This window comes from Eupeodes corollae, chromosome 1 (assembly GCF_945859685.1).
Source record: "Eupeodes corollae chromosome 1, idEupCoro1.1, whole genome shotgun sequence".
In the NCBI taxonomy this organism is placed as follows: Eukaryota; Metazoa; Arthropoda; class Insecta; order Diptera; family Syrphidae; genus Eupeodes; species Eupeodes corollae.
In genome coordinates this window covers 247,519,778-247,544,133 of record NC_079147.1, presented here as the reverse complement: position 1 = coordinate 247,544,133, position 24,356 = coordinate 247,519,778, and the positions used below count along the sequence as shown (strand labels likewise).

The 24,356-nt window shown below is 34.1% G+C and overlaps 1 protein-coding gene across 7 annotated transcripts in view; it reads right to left on the bottom strand.

Annotated features, from left to right (window-relative positions):
- Window positions 1-213: 213 nt before the first annotated feature.
- LOC129943273 (dystrobrevin beta) overlaps window positions 214-24,356 on the bottom strand; it is a 261,581-nt gene continuing 237,438 nt past the window's right edge. For 2 of the 7 annotated variants that reach the window (XM_056052585.1, XM_056052586.1), the window contains 7 exons: window positions 23,106-23,191; window positions 22,254-23,026; window positions 21,612-22,191; window positions 17,447-17,530; window positions 13,435-13,497; window positions 5,587-5,630; window positions 214-1,012 (listed from right to left, as the gene is read on the bottom strand). In XM_056052585.1, coding sequence (XP_055908560.1) covers window positions 947-1,012; window positions 5,587-5,630; window positions 13,435-13,497; window positions 17,447-17,530; window positions 21,612-22,191; window positions 22,254-23,026; window positions 23,106-23,191 — 1,696 coding nt within the window. In that variant the 3' untranslated portion in view covers window positions 214-946. Of the gene's footprint in view, window positions 1,013-5,586; window positions 5,631-12,833; window positions 13,211-13,434; window positions 13,498-17,446; window positions 17,531-21,611; window positions 22,192-22,253; window positions 23,027-23,105; window positions 23,192-24,356 lie in introns of those variants that run through there. The other 5 variants (XM_056052588.1, XM_056052587.1, XM_056052589.1 and 2 more) reach the window with 5 other exon arrangements.

The following is a 24,356-nucleotide window of genomic DNA, read 5'->3' as shown; positions in this document are numbered from 1 at the left end:
ATTGTAATAAATATCTTGCAAATATTGTATATGTATATTTTTTAAAAACATGTATGAATTCAATATTCATATTTTAACATTATAATATTAAAAATTAATAATAATAATTATAACATAATAATTTTTTCATGAAATAAAATTTAAAAAAACATGATAAAATTAATTTAAGTTTAACATGAAAGAGCGATAGCTGGATTTTAAATTATTATATTTTTTTTTTCAACAAATTTTCTTTTTTTGTATATAATAATAATAATGTAAAGCATAGCTTATTGGTAATTTATAATTTTTGAATGTTTATAATCAAGAGATTCTTTCTAAATGCTAAATAAAATAGTTAAGTTTTTGTTTGTCTGGTTAGTATATTTTTTTTTGTTTTTGTTAAACTTAAATAGGCTTAGATAAATTGTTAATTTTTTTTAAATTTATTTTTTAGTCTTTTATTGGTAAAATTCCATTATTTAAACTTTATTTTACTAATATTAATTTTTAATTTATTAATATTCGTATTTAAGACTAAAATCTACATATTTTCCGTATTTTAGTGGTTTTCGAGATTTAATTCTTATAATAAATTGTTTTTTAATGTTTGAATCTATTTTATGACTGGCTTGATATTAAAAATAATATTAAAACAAAAAATTAACCAGAAACACTATTTTATTGCGAATTTGATTTTTGTTTGTCTTATTTTTAAAAATTGTATAAGATCTTAATGCTATTTTCTTTTTTTTTATTTTTAAACTTTATTTTGTTGTGTTTTTTGTTTTATGCTTTAAATTTTATTTTAATTTTTTGTTTTGTGTTATAAAATGCCTGCGATTTAATCTTTTTTTGTTTGATTAAGTTTAGTTTTTTTTTTTAAATATTTTTATTTTGCATAATAGCTATAAGTACTTAATTTTTGTTTTGTTTTTAAGAAAATAATAACTACACTTTAACTTATCTATGGATTTTGCGTATTCAAATTCCATTGAGCAAATTGCTCTTGCCATTGACTATTCGCATTTGCCTGAAAACAAAAAAATAAAACAATTATATTGAAAAGTATTATTTAGAAGTTTTGATAAGTAAAAAGAAAGTGTGTTTTTGAAATTATAGGATCGTGGTAGCATTAAATTTGGAGTAGGGGGGAACGGGGAAAGAATGTTCACTAAGAATTAAATGATGAAACTTAAAGAAGTCGAGCTGATTCCATCTTTGAGTCCACTAATGTACATAAATGAGTAAATTTAAAGGAGTTTTTACAGTTCAATAAAAATACACAAAAATTCAATGGAAAATTTGACACGATTTCAAAGACTTTTTTTTACTTTGACTTGAAGGAAAAATAACAAAATATTAAAATTAATACAAAGAAACTAAAAGTAGAGATATTTTTGAAAAAAGATCTTGTATTTCTTTGTTTTCTCAAATTTCCTATAACTTAAAAAATAAAACTTTGTACATATGTACAACATTTGGTAGTCTTCTCCATCACCATTTTGATTGGTTTTGACTTTTGGCACATCAAAACAAAATATTTTTAACTGTCAATCTACATTGACATGAAAAAGACTTTGACGTTATCTTACTGAGTTGACTGTTTTCATTTGTTTGGCAAAGTCAAAATTGTTACTATGGATAATTGACATAAAGGAGCCAGATATAGCTATCAGCCCTATTTTGCTATTCATTGGGGGAATTTTTCTTGAATTTTCATTTATCACTATTCTGCTATTCATTCGAAGTGAATATGTGCATGTCGGTAACGTCGGTAATACTTCGCGGTATTCTTCTGTTCACGTGAACGCATTCATTCTATACAATTCAGATCCGGATATGAAATGTAGTAGATTTTTCACTTGATGTCTGATTTATTCATTGCTGTTAGTAAAATGTAAGTTTAAACTAATTCCTCAATGCCCTATTGAGAATATTTGTTTTATAAATAAAAGCTAATACACATTTTTAGGGGAAGAACGACATACAAGGAACAATTTGCAACAATAATTTCTGTAATGAAATTAAATACAGATATTGCAAAAAATAATGCAAAACGACAACCCGAAGACCTCCAAGAGTTTTGGAATAGCCTAAGAGACTGGCTCAACTTCTTAGGACTACCAATGAAATACGTGGCTGAGTGGAAAAAGGTAGATTTAGGACAAGTTATATAGTTTTTTTTTGGCGCGGGTAGTTTTTGGCACCCCGTGGCGGCCATTTTGTTTTGGTGACATCTGTCAAATCTATTTTACGGTAGACGTGGTGGACTTTCACAGTCGACTCTTCAACGTTTGGTGGATAAATTTGAGACGACCGGTTCAGTAAACAATCAGCGTACGTTCAAGGAATACAGAACGAAAAAATGCATTCTATTGACTATTTTTATGTAGTCAAAATGAATATTTGTTGGTAATTTTCAGCCGATAACCGCGATAGTCAATAGAACAATTTTTGGTTGTCAATTTAAAACTTTTTTTACAATTTGGTAGTCAATATGACAATTGTAGTAGTCAATATGAACACTTTGGTTGAAAGAAATTGAAACTACGGTTGTCGTATTGATTAATGTGGTAGACAATACGACAACTGCGGTAGTCAATATGACAACTGTGGTAGTCAATATGAAAATCACAGTAGTCAATATAACAACCACGGTAGTCAATATGATAACTGCGTTAGTCAATATGACAACTGCGGTAGTCAATATAACAATTCTCGGTAGTCAATATTGGTAGTCAATATGACAAGTGCGGTAGTCAATAGGACAACTGAAGTAGTTAATAGGACAACTGCGGTAGTCAATGTGACATTTTTTGTTGAAAACTGAATTATAACAATCCTCGAAAGTCACTTTTGGGTAGTCAAGGTTGTTCTATTGACTACATATGTTGTTATATTGACTACCAAAAATTGACAATCGAAAATTGTTCTATTGACTATCCAGTAGTCAATTTTTAAAAATAAGATTGTCATATTCACTATTTTGGTAGTCAATACAACAATTTGCCAAATTTCAGGTTGACTATAGACAGTTGTTGATATGACAATTTTTTTTTTTGTGAACGCAAGATCGGTCGAAAACATAGCCACGGTCAGTGAAAGTGTACAGCAGAACCCGAGGCAGTCCATTCCTCGCCGTGCACAAGAACTCGGCCTTTCACAGACTTCAACTTGGCGAATCTTACGTCGGGACTTGGGCCTACCCCCGTACAAGATTCAACTGACCCAAGAGATCAAAGTTCATGACCATAGATAACGCGCGCCGTTTGTTTGCTGACTGGGCTTCGAAACGTTTGGAAGAGGATACCAATTTTGGCCGAAAGGTAATTTTTAGTGACGAGGCGCATTTTTAGATGAACGGCTGTGTTAAAAAGCAAAATTGTAGTACATGGAACTACATGAACCCGATTCACCAGAATTCTCTTATTCCTCTGCTTACAATTGGGATAAAAAGTCTAATACTGTCAATTTCCAAAAATTACACAAATTAAACAATTAATTCCGTTTAGGTGGACTGATTGATCTCAATGTTTTTATGAATCAAAACAATTTATCCAACATTCTCAAGGTTGTCACATGAACAGCGACCAATGTAAAATTGGTTTGGGATAATGTCGTCGTCAGACGCGATGGTATAGGCTTTTCACACTAAGGCCAAAACCCGGTTTTCGCGAAATTATCGAATTTCGCCGAAAACCTACATCGAAAACTCAAGTTCTCCCATACATTTTTGGTAAACCACTGGTTTTGTAAACCACAAGTTTTATATAAAACCTCACGAAAACTTGTAGCAATTCAAAGTTGAACTACACAAACAAACCTTTCGAAACATTCAGCGCTCAAATTAATGTAAACAAATCAGCTGATGGCTGCTGTCAAAACAAATATTTCATTTTGAAATAAATTTGGTTGTGGTAAGTAATATTGTTTATACAATTCCCTTACAAAATAAGAATTATTTCTTTTTGTTTTTTATTTACAGAATATGGAAGAGAAAAAAAGGAAAATTTGGGGGAGCTGCTTGGCAACAGAAAAAATTGAGAATAAAACGTCGAGAATAAGAGCCCCGGTGACTATTTGCGGCACTGGAGGTTCTTCTTTGATCCTCCAGAGTTTCAAATGCTTTTTGTTAAGCGGGGAATTCAATATGATAACCCCAAGGACGAGGAAGACTTGCTCATAGTTCGTAATGACGTTTCCAAGGGATGCGTCTTCGAACTCGTCGCCACATATATGTTTGACGCTTTCGCTACCTACCTGGAAAAAGGCTTTCCGGTAACTCCGTTCAATCACAAGGATTTGGGAGATATGAGAAAGGCGGAAAGTTCATTTGTGGAGGAAAATAAGTATGAAAGATAATTTCTGGTGGAGGCTTAGTTCCAGCGAGCTAGGAAAATTTGCGCCAAAACATTCCACAATTTGGGAATCGTTGTTACAGTGAATAAAACCACAACAGTGGGCTATCGCAACTTGATGAACAGCCTGCTAACATCAAGATGATCCTCAGTGCTTTGGACAAACCAGGCGAATACTTAAAGGAAGTAGCCAAAGAGACAGTCATTGAGAAATTGCAGCCCATCATTACAGCTTCGTAATACGAATCTGGAACTAGGAATTGACCTTTTCTACTCCGGCCATAAGGACCTACACGGAATCGTTCAGAATCTTCTCAAACCCGCCTATTAGTTACTCTTAGTTTTGGGTTTGGTGTGAAAAGGCTATAAGCAGAATGCAATACAATCCACGTGAATAGCAGAATAGGGCTGTTTCATTGGTTTCCATCATTGAAGACTTTTTTTGAGGTTTCAAATCAAATAAAAGAGTAAAATTTATTAAGTTTGGTGTCAAAAAGAAGCTTATGAGTTACAGATTTGTTTCTACTAAAAAGAGTATTATATTTATCCCCGAACTTTTCTTTAAGTTTATTTTAAAATTTTAAACAATGAAATCGTTTTCAATGAACAGCTAATTGTTGATATCACATTTAGGAACAGAACTGTTTCTTCGTATTTCCACCTGTAAGTTTTACTTTCAATGATCAACTCGAACCTCAAATAATTGATTTCAATCAGAAAAGACTTGAAGCTCTAATCAAAATGTCAACAAAATTCCAATGATTGGTTTCAATGATGAAAACCAATGATAGCAAAGATCAAGGACGTTTAAAAACAAAATAAATGCATTTAATCAAATACTTTCGAACTACTGATACTGGTTCAATTTTATCACATTATCCATCTTTATGTCATCTTATGTTGTTACTTCAAGGTGATAGGTTGGAAAAGGGATTATTTAACTTAAGTAACATCGCAAATTCGAGGAGTTTGTACTTAAAAGTTGTTTCTGTAATGTGCATAATTTTAACGCTGTAAAATCGGAGTGATTAAATCAAGGAAGCTCATTTTAAATAGGGCACTTTATAGAAATGAATGTTTGGTTTAAGTGGTTTTATTGTTTTTTAATTACACTGATTTTATCGGTTTCTGTTATGATTAATATTTTATATCATAAATATTAAACAAAAAAAAAAGGAATGAACGGAAAACAATTAAAAATTATCATTTGGTGTCAAACTCTTTTCATGCATTTTATAAATTTTACCTTTTCATTCCAGTCTGGATTATACGATTGTGATTCATCAAAATCTGTAATAATATATTGATTTAATTTTGAGTTTTTTTTTTATTTTGATGGTAAGCACAAATTTATTTCAAATTCAAACCAAAAAAACATGTGTTTATATATTTTTTTCTTCAATTCTAGATGAGTTTCAATTTTGATTGTTTTTAAAAAAGTCGAAGACACACTCTTCCTATTTTTTTGTTTTTAATTCTTATTATAAAACCCCAATTTAGATGTGTGTCTTCACTTTTTATTTGAAAACAATGAAGACTAATTATCATAATTATAGATGAAAGTATCAAAAGGAAACTTTAAAACCTAAATATGGTTTTTATAGCTGGAAAACAAAGCTGTCAAATGCATATGTAAAATGCAGCTCACAAAGGGACAATACACAATTCAGCTTTAAGGACAAGTACAACCTTTCAATACCATATTCTAATAGCTGCAAAGCGAAAGCCTAACACACACATGAATATTAAGTCCAAATTGATTGACATTAAGAATCAATGAAGATTAACAAGCTTAGGTATGATATTTAGGCAAAAACAAAACTTGGATATCATGTTGTTTTGAGGAATTTATTTTAAGCTATAGATGGATTTCATTTGATTGTTGTTTGCGATTTACAGAGACTTGGACAATGAATGAATAATCAGGTATGAATTTATTCAAGGATTCAAATCTTGGCTAGACCTAAAGTAAGGAACTACTAAGTCTTATAAAAGTGATTCAAAGGATGCGGGTGTAATTCTTCAATGGACCCTAAAAGAAGAATGAACACTATCAAATCAGAAATCGAAACAAAGGTTACGTTGAGTCTTTAGTCGAGAACCTTTAAAATAACAAAATTTATTAACACATTACTCTAGTCTTTCTAATTTTATTTACAAAGGTAATTCAAATAATAAGCACAGATTAACCTTAAATATTTAAGTTCCCAAACATTATTTAATATAAAAATGTCCTAGCAAGGGTTGTATTTTGAAATTAAATAAATTATATGAAAGGATTTTAGATGTAGTCCTTAGGGAATTGAAGGAAGCAACCGAATCAAAATCAGCTAGTGCTAAAAGTTCTTTTTTAAAGACAAAAGATGAAATGACGTTAGAAGCTTAATTGTAAGGATTGCAGACATATTAATTTAAATTTCAAAATGTATAAATACGTCGTTTCATATTTTTAATATGTCTTTTAAACTTGCCACATCCAAAAGTTATGTACCCTCCTATTATAAAAAGGGTGGGTACATTTTAAGGGTCGATATTGAATGCAAACCAAAACTAAACGTCAAGTTTTTTTGCATTTCATTTGACATTTATCAATTTCAGACTAACGCAATTTGAACCATGGAAAGATACACAATCAGGCAACTCGTTATAGTTATTCAGACTTATTATGAAAATGGGCTTTCAAGTCAATGTAATGCACTTTGTGAATTTTTAGGTGAATCTTATCGTCCAAATGTGCTTACAATCGGAAAAATCGTGCAAAAATTTGGTCAAACTGGGAAGGACATGTGAACGCACCAGTGCATGCCCTTACAGCTGAAGAGCCGTCCACCTCAACTCGTAGTCGTGCCCAACAATTACACCTCTCACTCTCGTCATTGATGAACAATAAACATTAAGACTTACATTCATACTCTTCCAAGGTGCAATCGATTCAAGAACTAAAGCCTCTTGACCACTTCCAATGGTCAGAATGGTGAGAAGAAATGGCAACAGTAGATGATCAATTTTCGAAGAAATTCATCTTCAATGATGAAGCACATTTTCAACTCAACCTTAATTCAATTTGTTAATAATCATAATGGCCACAATTGGACGAATGATAATCCAAGAGTGTTCATGATGCCGGCATCATAGGGCAGTATTTTTTTTTCAAAATGAGGCTGGTCAGGCAATTAGTGTTAAGGGTGTTTTCTATCGTAACGTTGTATCTTGCCACCAAGCTAATGAAACAATGGCTCTATTGTGTGAAAAACTCAATTACAGTGGTAGCGCTGTCAACTGGACGTTTGACTTCTTTCTTTGGAGTAGTTTGAAAGAAAAGATAGATGTACGTCAATAGGCCAGCAACAATTTAAGATGAAATAGATCGGCACATTAAAGGCACAAAACATTAATTATGCCTCAGCGTCATCTAAAATTTAGACCTTCGGATGGAGGTGCGCCGCAGAGGTTGCGGAGACATTTTGGCTAATATTTTGTTCACACATAATTGAACCATATCAATATACGTATAATAAAAAGAAATGACAATCATTTTTTAAATTTAATTTTTTCAAAATTATTCGGATTTTCATCGAAAAATCATCTTCAGCGATCATGCTCATTTCTGGCGGAATGGCTTCATCAACAAACAAAATATGCGGTATTGGTCAAGCAGCAATCCACACGTACTCCATAAGTCATAATTGCATCCCGAAAAAGTAACGGTGTGGTGTGGTTTATGGGCCGGCGGCGTCATTGGACCGTCTTTCTTCCGTGATGAGCAATACTGGCACGTAACTGCGAATAGGGATCGCTACCGTTCAATGATAACCGAATATTTTTAGCCCTAATTGGATGATAAGGACTTGGAGGACATGTGGTTCCAACAGGACGGAGCGGCCACGGCAGCGTAGCGCCACAAATCACACAGCGAATGTCACAACCAATTTATTGGAAACAAATTTTGGAGGACGTGGTATCTCACGAAATGGTCCAGTAGCTTGGCCGCCTTGGTCGTGCGATTTAAGACCGTTAGATTATGTCCTGTGGGGCTATGTCAAGTCTAAGGTCTATGCCAGCCAACCAGCGACGATTAATGAACTTCGTACGAATATCGAACGTGAAATTGCAGTGGTATCGGCCGATTTATGCTTGAAAACCGTCGAAAATTGGGTCTGGTGTCTGGACTTCTGCAAGCATTTTCGTGAAAGCCATGCAAAAGAAATTAAGTTCCATACAAAATGCCATCGAGCGTACTTTTAAGGGAATAAAGAATTTCATTGATATCCAAAACCGTTTTTGTTTTATTTAAAAAAAAAATTGTAGCGCTCTTATTGAAAACCCCAAAATTACACTGCAGCAGAAATATTCTTGGTAGGAATCAATTTCCAATTAAGGCCTAAAATGAATAGAATCTCAAATCCTTACAGAAAAATAGCACACCTGGATTGTATGGGTGGGTTATGAGTCCCTAGACTGACTAGTTTCTGATCTATATCAATGGAATCCAAATTTAAACTTTCAAAAGGCAACAGTTTTAAAACAATTTTTTTTTTAACTTGGAGATTTTGAAAAGAGATTTGTTAATTCGCCGGCTAAACTATGTTTTTCGAGAATTAACTTAAAAGATTTAATGCAGATTTTTGCCAAAATGTCGACAATCATACCGCAACTCCGGTGGTACAACGACGTAAGTTCAAATTTTGAATTTTCTCAGTTAAGTATGTCACTTAATAAAGATATTTGCTTCCAATAAAACAAAGACCTAATTGAAATTCTTCTATTTGTATCCAGAGGGCAGATATGTCTCTATAACGTTACATTGTTTTCAAATTAAAGTATCGCAATCGCAAGTACATTGACTTATCTGTCACTTGTGTGACAGAACCTTAACCAAGTACTTCTGCAGCCGCCTAAAATGAAGACAACGAAAAGGAGCAAAAATATTTCAATGCGACAAGAATTAGTTCAGTGTCAAAAAAGAGTTGTTCGAACAGTTATTGAGAACAAGGCATCAGGTTAAATGGTCAAAGAAGATCAACGGGGAAAGCATTCCAACCATCCGAAAACTGATAGCGAAATACTTGATTCAATAAAGGCCCACATAAACTCCATTCCACGAATCGATCGAAAGTCATTATTTGAGGGCTCAGACTTCAAGGAAATTTATAAACGGTGGGCTGTCTATTGCTAAAATGTATAGACATTATAAAACGGATCAAACTTTTCTCCAAAAAACGTTGCGAGTTATGATGCATACTCAAAGAATGAATTTAATATACATCCGACTTAGTAGTAGCCAAGTACGACTTACTTGTTTTTCCAGTTCCTGTTGGACAATCATCTGCTTTTTTTATAATCAGATAATGGATGTTCGAACTCTGCGAGGAGCTAACATCGACTTGGAACACTACCTCGTTGTAGCCAAGGTAGCACTTCGGGTTTCCAGACCAAAGATAAACAGGGAGATGCTGGGAGAAGGTACAACATCGAACGGCTACAATCGCAAAAGATCGCCAAAGCCTTTTCCGATCGAGTTACGAACAACCTCTCTGGAAGTTCTCTGCCGCCAACACAATGTATCGAAAACCAGTGGCAACATTGCCAAGATGCAATCACAGAAGCCGCCTCTGACGTCCTAGGTTTCAAGCAACTACCAATAAGGAACCCCTGGTTTGATAAGAAATGTCGGCAGGAAAATACAGCCAAACAACAGACACGCAAAGCGGCGCTGCATAAAAGGACGATAGCTGCTCATGAGCTCTATGAGCAGAAGAGGCGAGAGGAACACCGACTTCTAAGAAAGAAAAAGGAAGGGCATGAGAAGCGTGCGGTCGAAAATGTTGAGAGGTTTAAAAGCAGGAATGAAGTTCGAAAGTTTTATGAACAGGTGAAACGAAATTCACAGGAACATAAACCTAGAACCGAAGGCTGCAAAGGCGAAAGTGCAAACATCATAGTGGAACCGCAGTCAATGCTGAGGATATGGAAAGACCACTTCTGTTTAACGGCGACAACGAAGCGAATTCCGCTGTCAGGCATAGACGACGAAAGCCAACAATCCCGTCCTACCGACTTAGACGAAGTAAAGTTTGCCATATCTAAGCAGAAGTGTAATAAAGCCACTGGAGCGGATGGCTTGAAGGCCGAGCTCTTCAAAGCAGCTGGAGATAACTTGGTTAGGAGCATGCACCAACTCATCTGTACGACATGGTCGGAAGAAAGCATGCCCAATGAATGGAACCATAGTATTGTTTGCCCGATCCTGAGAAAAGAAGACTCTCTGAACTGCACCAACTATAGAGGAAGCAGTCTACTTAACATCGATTACAAAATCTTCTCTGCCGTAATATGTGAACGTCTAAAGCCCATCGTCAACAATCTGATAGGTACTTATCAGTGTTGTTTTAGACCAGGAAAGTCCACAGTCGATCAAATATTCACATTACGGCAGATCCTGGAAAAAACCCAAAACAATAAGTCGACACCCACCATCTTTTCATCGATTTCAAGGCCGCATATGACAGCATCTACAGGGACGAGCTGTATAGAGCCATGTCTAGTTTTGGCATCCCTGTCAAACTCGCCCATTTATTCAGGATGACCATGAGAATTCACGCTGCTCCATAAAGGAACATAACATAAAGGAACATAAAGGAACATAACAGAACCTTTCGATGTCAATAAAGGTCTTAGACAAGGTGAAGCGCTGTCATGCGTTTTTTTTAACATCGTACTTGAAAGAATAGTGCAGAGCTCACACGTCAACACTAGAGGCATTATCTTTCAAAAGTCTACCAAGTTACTAGCATATGCTGATAACATTGACATAATTGTAAGAACTTAGCGAGATGTCAATGGGGCTTTTTTGAGTATTGATGTTTAACGGTAATTGAGGGCAAAACAAAGTAAATGCTGTTATCAAGAAAGGACATACAACCCCGACGTCTTGGTCAAAACGTCACCATCGACAGACGTAACTTTGAGGTAGTCAAGGACTTCGTCTACCTAGGCTCCGCTGTAAACGCAGAAAACAACACCAGCGCTAAGATCAAACGCAGAATAACTCTTCCTAACCACTGTTTCTTTGGTCTAAGAAAGCAATTGAGTGGTAAATTGCTCTCTCGAGGGACCAAAGTGTTGCTATATGAGGCCCATATCACGCCCGTCCTGCTATACGGTGCAGAAGCATGGACTATGACAAAAGTGGATGAAAGCATCTTTGGTCGTTTTGAGAGAAAAGTTCTTCGTGCGATCTACGGTCCCGTATGCATCGAAGGGGAGTGGAGGAGAAGATGGAACGACGAGCTGTACGGGCTGTACACTACAGCAATTAAGACTTAGCCAGAAGGGTAAAAGTCCAACGACTTATATGGCTGGGTCACGTAGAGCGCATGGAAACCAATGCTCCGGGATGGAAAGTCTTTGAATCCACAACCACAGGGCATCGCAGTAGGGGAAGACCGCGGATCAGGTGGCGTGCGCAAGTGGAAAGTGACCTCACCCAACTTGGAGCGCGAAACTGGAGACATCTAGCTAGGGACCGAGCTGGTTCTTTGTCTTTGTAAAATAATTTTTCGAACATAAGTTTTTAGAAATGTTTTATGTTTGAACTTTATAGACAAAAATATACAACTTGTATCTCAGAAATACATATTCTCACCTCTCAAGAGTTGTGATTTTTCAAAAATTTCATCCTAATAACGTCATTTTTGGTTATCAAATCGAAATTTAATATTGTTTAATTTAAATTTGTATAAAATATTTTATTGTTTATAAAATAAAGAAATATAAACTTTTGATCCCCATATTATAAAAAGAGCTAAAATAAAACTTAAAAACAAATATTTCAAAATGAATTTATGAAAAAGATAGAACGACAGGTAGAGGAAACATATTATTTTTTATTATTTTAAATATACAATATAATTGAATGTAATAAACTTTGAAATAGGGGTTGCTGGTGTTCAAAAAATAAAATTAAAATAAACTAATGCATTCTAACATACTCAAAAATGGGATTTGCATTTTTAACTTTTTTTTTATTTTCAAGTTTTTTAAATTATGAAAATATAATTTAAATATACATGATTACAAATAATGCTCGTCACAAAGTGTATAAGTATATGTGGTTTAGATGAAGAACATAGAACGTATATATATATAAGATTTAATGTCTATAAAAATTCATTAGAATTTCTATTTTTTTTTTAATTTTTAATGATAAATTTAAGTGCCGTTGAAACAACTACAATTTTATTATACTCATTTCATATATAAGTGTGGTTTTTATTTATTTTAGCATACAGCGACATATATTTTTAAATTTAAAGATAATATATAAAATATGTCCATACAAAACATTTGTTTTTTGTTTTCAACAAAACAACTCTTAATATTTTGTAAGTGCTGCATTTAAAACACAAATTAAAATAATTTAAATAATAATTAAATAATATAGAAAACATTTATTTAAATAAAATTTATATAAATTTACCTTTTAAGTTTTCTTAATTTATTTATGTATTACTAATCGTTTTCTTTGCGAAGGATTCGAAGGGTTAGCAATTTACACAATACTTCAAGACGTGGGCATACATTATAAGATGCATGTCATCAATAGTTTCGCCAATCTCATGGATTTCGGGAAAATCATCAGCTTAATTTGTTTATATATATTTTTTGGTATATGTGTTTATTTTTTTTATTTTTGAATAAGTAGAGGTAGAAACAAAATGTTTGTTTTTGAGGGATATTTGGTTATTTTTGGTTTGGTATTTATTTTTGTGGTTAGGAGGACAAGATAGCCAAGGGAGCCAATTTATTTGTGTACATAAAAAATAAATTATAAACTTATTCTTTTTTGTTCTTTCTATTTGGATAATAATCTAAAAATGAAACAATAGATTATAGAAAAAAGATTGAAAAATAAAACAACAACAAAAAAAAAAGAGGAAGAAAACAAAATAAGTTAGAGGGACGAGCTAAATTAGTTTTTCTTTGTTGTGCGTTTGTGACTTTTTATAGAGTTTTTTTGTTTTTGTTTAAATTTATTTTTAATTTTTATAAAATTATTTATTATTGCTTTTCAATTTTATTCATTTTAACTTACCAAGAGGTTTTATAAATGTGGGTGCCTTTTCCTTTTTAGTTGGACTTTCTGAACAATATTTCACTAAAATCATAATATTAATAATATAAATAATAATAATTTGTGTGTTTTTGTTTGCTTGTTTTGATTTTGGTATTTAATGAAGTACAGAGAAGGTTGGTAGATACAGTGGATTGCTTTTTGCTAAATTTATTACAGAAGTTCTAAAGAGAAGTAACGCAGAAATAGACATTTAGAATTTTTTTTTGATAAAATTGAGTTTGATGACGTAAACGTGTCATAAACATCATCAAAGACTCAATGTGGTTACAGTGATGCTTTGAAATGTTGGGAAAGATGCATGACAAAAGTGGAAATTAGTTTAGATTAGGTTAAAGTTGTTGCCAGTTGTTGGCCCATTGTGTTAGCACATTAATCTTAGGCCTTTCTTCTGAGCTCAACGTGAAAGACTGATTATATTAATGCTACAGAGATCGCATGAGAAAAAAACCCCATGGTGGTGGCATATTCGGGGCTGAATGGTTTGACTGGGAATGCATGAAACTTAACAAAAAGTGTTTGGCTCTTCTTAACCTTTTTAGTAAGAACAATTCCGTGTTTTTCAAAACGCTTTTCTTAGAGGCGAACAAACAATATAAGGAGCTTTTAGTTCAAAAACGGAAACTTTATTTCAGTGGTGTAGCATCGGGTTTGTTATCATGTAACTTTGTGAGGTGAGGTTGTTAAGGTGTCTGTAAAAATGTGGCATCTTCGATGTTGGCAGTTGAAAAACTTGGTGGTTACTTCAAAGTTCTTCTGAACCCGTTATTGGTTCACCAAAACGTTTGACTATGCTCTACCTTAAGCGAAAATCCCGGAACTTGCTATGCCAATTTTAATGACAGAATTGCAAGATACTTTGAAATCAATGAAAAATGATAAGTCTGCGGGAATTAAAGGTATTCCATTTGTATTACAAAAACTCATCACACATTTTCCAAAGTATTAGTTTATCTAAGATGTTTTGTGAAAGTTTATTTAGGGTTGTAAGATACTTTCCTGAAATCGCTACAGCAGCGTCATCCGCATAGGCAATCATTCTGAGACCCTCCTTATCCAGACGATTAAGGATTTCATTTAATATCGGGTTCCAGAGTAGAGAGGATAGAAAACCACCGTGTTCCACCTTAAATATTAAGAAAAGAATCCATAGTGTAGAGGGAGTATTCCATGGATCGTACTAAGGTGTGTAACGCGGTTTCCACCGGTTTGCCCTTACAGTAGGCATGCTAAGAGATAGTCTTGTATTAATGCTTTCTCTTAAATGCATAACAATAAATCTTTCTAAAGTCTTGAGAAGGAATAACGAAAGACTTATAGGTCTTAGATCTTTAGGATTGACTTGCGAGCATTTTTATCTTTTGGGTATGAAAACAACTTTCATTTCTATCCATACCGAAGGAATACCAGATCTAGACAGCTGTTAAACAATTCCTTAAGGATTGGTGTGATTATATCTGAGGACTTTTTGAGTTCAGCTTGTATTATTCCATCTAGTTCCTCGATTTAAATGGTTTAAAGCTGTTGAGAGCCTATCTTAGCTTGTCCCTAGGACCTTGTGGATATGTAACTGTAGTTCTTGAACGTATTTAATTGATACAAGTTACGGTTTGAGAGCTACCAGGAATATTAGTAGCAAGTTCAGCCATTCTTTACTTGAAATTGTCCAGGAGCCATATGTATTTTTCAGACATCTAGACATGGTCGGACTGGTTGCAGGAATTTCTCGTAATCTAAGGGCTTCTAAATATTGTACCGCACAAGGACCGCCAAGAAGATCGCTTAGATTTCCTAAGCTCTTTCTGGTTATTTCTTAGGGATTCTTTATAAAAATCCAAGTTAGGGGCTTGTCTTGTAGCTTAAATTCAATTAAAAACTACAAAGTTACCAAAAGGGGAAAACCTAACTGAATATTTCTTAAAAATAAACTTATAGGTTAAAATTGTATAAAAAGACGTCATTTTATAAGCTTTAGGTAAATTTACTAGTTTAAATAAGTTTAAAAGCTTATCAGGAAAAGCAGAACAATTAAATTATGTTCCTGCTAAACAATATAATGTCTTCATCAGAGAAAACTAAAAAGTAAGTTTTTAAGTATATAAGTTGGTCTTTGAAAATTATCGAACAAAATTAACGAATTTAAATCCAAAATCCTCCATATTTGCAAATATTATAACAGTACAAGTGATTGCTATAATGCAACTTTTTTAAGACACACTAGTCAGGGAAAGACTTTATTATCCATATCGGAACTCTTAAACAAAAGAGCTGATAAACGAACTCGGAAATAATTATAAGTGTTACAGTGTCCTAAAGGCATTGCAAACAACACAAATTCAAAACATTAAAAGCTTTATGATAAATAAAACTATCGGATTCTTCCATGATACGAGTTATTTTGTATGTAAAGGGTGAGTTTTTAGCCTCTATCTTCTTGGCAACACTGGTTTAAAGAGCAGACGCACGTTTTGTGTTTTGTTTTACTGTCAAACATCTTCAGTTTGGTCTATAATTTTTGAATCGTCTTACAAACGAACAAAGCTTGCAATTTAATGGGTAGGTAAATAAGCGGAATTGTCCATTTTGGAGTGAATATCAGACAGAAGTATTGCGAGAGCTACCAATTCAGGGCCGGATTCAGAGGTATAGACATCTCGGGGCAATAAATTAGCAGAAGCAATCTCGCCCAAAATTATTTACAAAATAAAGTAATCCAATTTTTTCACCCGAGTTTTTCAATCAATAATTAATTGTGAAACCAAGTAGATTTCTTTAGTATTGAACACCGAAAAATCGTTGATGATTTGGTTGAAATCCAGTTCTCGTTTCGAGAATTTGGTAGTAAAATTGTCAATCAAAGACACAAATTTAACTAACTAATTACCAAGACTAGGTTCTCTAGTGCATCTTCTCGATGTAATTCAGGAATCCAAATCACGAACGCATAGCTTCATAGGCATGCAATCTTTCAGTAAGAGAAACGGATAGGTGGGATGAAGACGGATACTTTGTATTTTTCCAAAATACCGAGGAAATTTCCATTCTTTGGTAGGCTGTAGGTAAAGGTAAAAAGCAAAAAAAAAAAAATACATATCAAAGGAAAAGATGTTTACTAGTTGGAATTTGAAACAACAATTTTCCGAAGTCTATATTTTTGGGGCCTCTCTCAGTTTGGTGCGGCTTATGGGCTGGTGGCATCATTGAACCGTACTTCTTCAAAGATGATGCGAATCATTTATGAAGCATTTATTTATTTACTACCGGCCGAAATGTTGGAAAGAGTATGCCAAAATTAGACTAAGCGGATGGACAATTTGAGACGCAGTCAAGGTCAACATTTGAATGAAATAATCTTCAAACATTAAATTATATGGACCCTACTATCGATTCAAATAAAGATTTCATACATTTTTCTGATTTTTGTTTCAATTTTGTTTAAACTTTCCTATAATAACTTTCCTAACTTTCCACCAACCATCGTTCTGTAGCTACGAGTATGTGTTACTTAAAATTTGTTTTTATCTGTGTTCATTTGAGGAATTATAAAAATTAAAATAAAGTAAAATAAATAGATAAATTTATGTAGTTTCATTGTGTAATTTATTTGTGTATTGTTTCATAAATAAAAGTAAGAAAAAATAACATTTGAAAATATGTTTCTAGCGCAACAACGTAAAATATCAATTATAAACATCACCAACAAGTAACAATATATATAAAAAAATAAATAAAATATCAAAACATCAATATTTGTGCGCATAAGAGGAGAACATTCAATTCTTAAGGCTTTGAAAGATGATTTAAAACAAATAAAAATTAAATATAAAAATTAATATCTGCCCTTTTCAATAATAATATATTAACGAGTTTTATGGGAAATTAACACCAAAATATAAATAAAATATAATTTTTTCTCTTATAACACAAACTAAAAAACCAAAAAGAAAAACTCCATTAACAAAACCCTATTTACCTGAATTCAGTTCACGAACTAATGAAGACATTGCCGATGAGACAGTATCTGCAGCATAGTATAAGTCTTTTGTTGGATCATCATCTGATATATGTATTAAGTATATGTTTACGAATTTTGCAGATTTTGAGGATTTTATTATAAATTTTAAAGTTGATATTTGATATTATGTAGTAGAATACGTTATTTTCAAAAAACAAAAAAAAAATAGAGGAATAAATTTAATTTCATAAAACTATTCAAATTATTTAAAGATACATTTTAATACTTTTTATTTAAATAATTTTTCAAAAATAAAAACTTAACAAAAAAAAATAGACACAAACGTTCTTATTTAAGGTTCAGATTATTTTGGGACACAAGACACTTTGATATACACATAAAGGAATTCATTACGGAAAGGTGGGGTTTTTGAAATAAGGTGTTATTTAAAATATACAATTTGTATGTTATATAAACAAACAATTTGAAATTTTCCATTTTAAAACACGAATATTAACGAAAACTTTCCTAACATTTTAAACTAAACAAAATTGGAAAAGTTTAATTTTAAAAGAAAAACTGAGAAATTAGTAAAGTTCTACCATACAGAACAAAGCCCAAGAAGACCATTTTTATTCAAAACAGTTGCTAAATTGTTAATTTGTCAAGGAAATGTATACTTATGTCATACAATAATATAGTCGTATGCTTCAGAAAAGGAAAAATATATTTAAGAAGTCTTATAAAGGCCTTAAAAAAGAATCAAATTTAATGTAAGCCCGAAAAGCAATTATGGAAAGGCATTCCATATTCGCATAGTACGGCTAAAGAACAAATCTCTGTTCTTGACAGTACGACCGAAGTTGGGCTCGAGGGTATATTGATGAGCATTCCTAGAAACGCGAGTATTACAGTTGAACTGTTTATAGGGAGGAATGCAACTGGCATAAACCGTTTAAATAACGGTAAAAGAGAGTGAGACAAGAATCCTTTCAACGATGTTCAAGCGACGTAAATAATCTTATGATGGTAATATCACCAATAAATCTAAATGCTGTACGTTCAAACTGTCCAAGAGGCTTAAGTACGTTGCAGGTGCACCAGCCCAGATATCGGAGTTATACTCAAGCTTTGGATGTATATAAGTCTTGTAGATAACAGACAGATCAGAAGGGTGAAATATTTCTTGCATCGCCTTAGAAAATCCAAACATCTTGTGGCAATTTTGCTGACAAAAAAGGTGGTTGGTGATACATATGCCGAGAATATCGAGATGTTCAGTCTCCTCGATGCAAGTGCCATCTTTGGATAATGGCAGGGGGGTAAATCTCGCTTTAACGATACAAGACAGCATTGGGTTTTGAAGCATTAAATTCCTCACGATTTTTTATTGCTCATTGTACAATGCTGTTTAGGTCGGAATTTAATGAGCTTATCATATTTTGTCATTGCAGTTCCACACCCGAAGAAGAGGAATTTACAGAGGAATCGTCAGCGAAACAATGTATTGGATTAGAAGTTGCAGACAGGAGATCATTAATAAAAATGAGAAAGAGTGCTGGAGATAGAAAAGAGCCCTGAGGCACACCAGATTTATTTTGTGGTTCTTAGTCTTGAATCCATCCAACGCAACTTGTATTGAAGGATTCGAAAGGTAATTACTAGTCCAATGAATGAGGAATTCATGAAAACCGAAAGCACACATTTTCGATAAGAGAGCCTGATGCCAAACCCTATCAAAAGCTTTTGAAATATCAAGTGCAATAATCTTACTTTCCCCAAAGCGATGTAAAGATTTGCCGAATTGGCGGTCATTAAGAAGCTTTCGATCTTCGAGATATTTCTTGAGCTGAAAAATGTACCATCGGCTACTCGTCCTCTGCCACTCAGCGAACTTCACCCGATTCCAAAAAGCCCTCACATTGCCGAAGAAGAAATAACACCTACACCTGCTTTACCAACAATTTCTTTAATGTCAGAATTCGAAGTGCCTAGCACATCATCACAGCCCCACCGGATAACACAAGTTGAATTAAATGATCTTGTTATGGACTTAGAATTGTCCAGGAACAAAGCAGAACTTCTAGGCTCGAGATTACAACAATAGAATCTTTTAGGAAGCGGTGTTTTTATAACATCTATCCGTACTTGACAAAAGGAGTTCCAGCGATATTTTGAAATGGATGAAAGTTTAGTTTTTTGCAATGATGTCAGTGCTATGATGGTACCCCTTAACATAATGTATAAACGGAGTGAATGGAGACTTTTCACAGATAGCTCTAAGTTAAGCTTAAAAGTTTTGTTGCTACATAACCGAAATATTTTACCTTCGATTCCTATTGGGTACGCAGTTCATATGAATCTTTTGAAAATAAAAAAGTGTTCTGCTGCGGATTAAATATAAGGAACACTAATGGCAAATCCTGCGGGGACTGGGAAATTTTAGCTCTGCTGCTTGGACTGCAATTAGGATACACGAATCTGGGAATGGGAAAGTCGTGATAGAAAACAGCATTATTTTAAAAATGTGTGGTCTCATCGTCAGTCGCTTTAACCTGGGCAGAAAAAGGTCAAAATGACCCTTTAATTAATCCACAAATGGTGTTACTTCCGCCCTTGCATATAAAGCTAGAACTCATGAAAAGCTTCGTAAAGGCAATGGACAGAGTTGGAGCTGCTTTTCAATACCTTCGCAAATTTCCAAGAATAAGGGAGGCTTAAGTTAAAGAAGGCATATACGTCGGTCCGCAGATAAGAGATTTATTTAAATATGTCAACTTTGACTTGGTTCTAGAAGGTATGGAAAAAAAGCCTGGGATGATTTTCGCCTTATTGCACATAATTTTCAGGGTAATAAGAGAAGTGACAACTATGTTGAACTTGTCGAAAACATGCTTTCATCATACCAAGAATTGGGTAATATGTCTTCAAAAATCCACTTTTTACATTCCCACTTGGAGTTCTTTCCGGAACTTTTAGCGATGAGCACGGTGACGGCTTTCATCGCCGATATGAACAAGCGATATCAACGCCATTGGAAAGCTTCAATGTTAGCGGACTTTTGTTGGACTATTTATAGAGATATTAAGGACTGACGGTGATTGAAAAAACATCCTCTAAATTTTTCAAGAAATTGTTTTTTCCTCTTCAGCGGATTTAAGAATGTTGAGATCTTAAAAAATATTGGTGACATAGAATCACTAACTCGCTCAAGTACAAGCGGAGTCATAACACTCACTGGTTTAATTGGCGTCGAACTGCCTAGCAAAGAGATAAGCTTTCTCTAAAGAGCTAACAAATTGGGTTGTCATAAACAACGAGCGTAGGAACCGAGGAAGAAGAAAATTTCCTCATATTTTTTACGAACGACCAAAAATTTGTACTGCTTTGGGGAAGAAGGTTGTGGCTATAACTTAAAGCATTTAAAACAGAGACATAAATATAACATCAAAAACTTAAGTTTCAAAACGCTCAACTGAAAAAATGTAAGAATAATTGATGGAAGTTGGATTTCAAAACCGATTTAAAACAAAATATACACGATTTACCTTAACGCTGTTAGTCAGGAATACTAAAAAAAGTAGGCTGAAATGTCACTTGGGCTCAATAAGTTCCTGCCAATACTTAGCAGTCTATGGTAGACTAGTACAGATTATGTAAGGAATTAAATACAAGATAAAAAAGCTGACGTTTTTTGGCAGAGTGTCATAAATACTTTTCGAAAACCATTCCATCTTCAAGCCATGACTTTAAAGAGTATACTCGTAGTAGGAAACCGAATTTTTATATGCAGGAGACTTTTCTTTATTTAGGGTTAAAGAATAATTTTGCTTAGACTATTTCTGAAATAAAAGCTAAAATAAATACCTTAGTAAGAAAATTCCAAATTATGTTCTTAAAAAAAATACATTTATGAAATTTCATTCTCAGGATACAGAGTTTTTGGGAACATATCCTTGGAGGTTGAATAAAATTTAGAAAAACAAGGATTTCAAACTTAAAAAACATACATTTTAACATAAAAACTTTTCTCTTTCTTTTTCCCGTCCCTCGTTATTCCCTCCTTAACTATCCAGCAACCCCATTCACATCCCACTTTTTTTGTCGTCCCATTTAACCAATTAAGTTCAATACCTTTCTAGATACTAAGAAATAAAAAAAAACCCAAAACTTTAATACTCACTGGATGTTCCATTGGAATGGAAGGCGGCTCGTACTTCGTTCAATTGATTCAGGGTTTGTTGTTCCAATGAATTTGCATTATTGTGCATTGATTGGGCCTGACAATTGGGCGGAATCTGGTGATGTTGTTGTTGTTGCTGAGATGCAGACGATCGCAGCAATTGTTGTTGCTGTTGTTGTTGCTGCTGTTGCTGTTGTTGAACGGAGTTTTGCTGATTTCCGGGCATTGGTGGAGATTTACCCGATCGTGGACTAGAATTGGGTGTGGATCGTGGACTTGCAGTCTGTTGGTTCTTTAACATTCGCATTAGGCCCTCGAGTTGGTCCATGAGTTGGCGACGGGAATCTTGGAGGGCTCCCAAGTGGCCCTCGAGTTCACCTTTGCGCTGTCTCAATGCTCGCAGTTCGTTTATGAGGGCCGGATTTTCGGGTGTCATTTGTTCGGCTTCTTGCTGTCGGCGCAGGCGGGCGATTTCACGCATGATCTCTTTGTTTTTCGACTCTAGCTGGGCGATCAGTTCACGTTGGGCACGGGAATTGTCCGTGGTGATGGTGGAATTTTCAGTCGGAATTCCGGAGGGCTAGAAAAGAAAAAACAACATTAATAACTTCTTTGGATAAAAAAATCTTTAATTTAAGTTACTGCTCTATTCTCTTGCGCAAGCCTGGCTGCATATCTGGCAATCAAACGATGTTCCTCATCATTAGCTGAAGCAGCGGCTACCCGTGATATCGAAGTTCCACCAGCACTATCCAAGCTCCTGCCAGTAGCTCTGGAATCTAATGTGCTGCTTCTATCGTAGCCATGCAACAAGCTTGGATCGGAGAAGCCATTATGCGATGGCAATGGTGAGGGCGGTACTATATGCGACAAATTCAACGTCTTCTCCGGCTGTTCGGGGAATCGTGGCAACACTTGTGCAGTCTTTTCAGGCACACATCGAAAGCTCTTCCTTAACGAATGTCCGATCTGTTTGCTGGGAGACTTATAGCTCGAGTATTCCTTGACTTCGTGATCGTTTTGGTGATTCAGTGATGTCTTGCCATGCCAAAAGCACTCTTGACACAACTGGTAGGCGTGACATCGCTGACATCGATAACGAAATCCGGTAAAATTTTCCTTATGACAAACAGAACAGATAGTCGGATGGACGATTGTCTCGACCGTGGCCAAGCGATGCAGCAATGGCAACCAGACGAGACACGATGGTCCTGGTTCAGACATAAGTATTGCCATAAAATCATTCACTGTGACTTTCGCATCAGCCGGAAAAATTTCCTCTTCAAGACCTTCTTTATAATGGAATGTGGGTGATTCATAAACAGCTGCGGGTAGCGCTAAGACTTCACGCAGAAATTCGCCAAGTTTCCAAGGGACTAGTTGACCGGCACCATCCGATATTTGTGAGAATATATCTAAAATAAAATTAAAGAAAAAAAAAAAACAAAATTTAAATAACAATTTTTAAATGGAAAAAATAACGGATTGACTTACATCGTAATTTATCGACAAGTTTGCCGGAACACATGGTGGCCAGTGCGACTTTTATGGAGAAGACTCGAATTTTACCTGAGTTATCACTGCAAATAAGAACAAAAAAGAAAACTCAATTAGTTATAAATTTATGGAAAATAAGATATAAGAAAGATTTTAGAAAAACTCAACGATCTAGAAACGATGTACATAAAAGAAGAAACGAAACCTATAGTTTTTGAGGTGCAGTAAATTCTTAAATCGAACTTGGAGAAATTAGAATAAGTGTAATTTGGATTTCTAGTTTCGTGTAAAGAGTAGTTTTTAAAAAACTAAAGCTCAACGCGTTTTAATCCATTATTATATTGGATGTGTTTAAAATATTGACAACATTTTCAAGCGAAAAATATTTTACACTTTGAAGGCCAAGTTTTCTGTTGAAACTTTATTCCTGACAAAAAATAATGGATGTTTTTTAGACTTGTGTCTTTTTGACAGCTTTCACTTCATTTATGCTTAGTTTGGTTTGCCAATTAAAATGAAAAGATTTGCTCATGAACAATTTATTACTAAAATATGTAATGAATCGGTTCACGAAACGCATTAAAACATTCAATTTCTCCACTCTTCACCAGGCTCTACTTCCACAATATGCGAGTAATTACATAGCCAAGCTAGCTGCAAATTAAAAAGCGATCTTTTTAACTCAACTAAATTCTGAACGTTTTTTAATCCTCACCGACAATCTTGGTATACTCAAGGGGCAAAGCAACGTTAATAACAAATGTGCAGCTCTCCTTACTTTTAGAAACTGCTTGTACTACAACACAAACATCACTTTAGCTTGGATACCCGGACACAGCGGAATAGAAGGTAATGATGCCGCTGACCTTTCAGAAAAATACGCATTTCGCTACCCTTAGATAACTTGAGTATCCTAAACTTCACCTGATTTTGAAAACAACTTTCGCACATTTTCAAAAGCTAGAGCTTTCAGAAAAGTTCAAACCTTTAAAACATCAACCCTGCAACACACGTGTCCAATATAACCATACCTTTAGCAGATAAGAATGTATAAAAGTATTAAGAGTTATAATAGGAAAAACACTGTTTACAAGCAAACACTTATATCTAAACTCGTGAAGCTTCAGAGGAATACTCAAACTGTGAAACACAATCTGGCATATTTTTGTAGAGTGTTCTGTTTCTCAACAAACGGATACTGAAATAGACGACGTAGTTGAGACTTTGGCAAACATTTTAGATCCATCA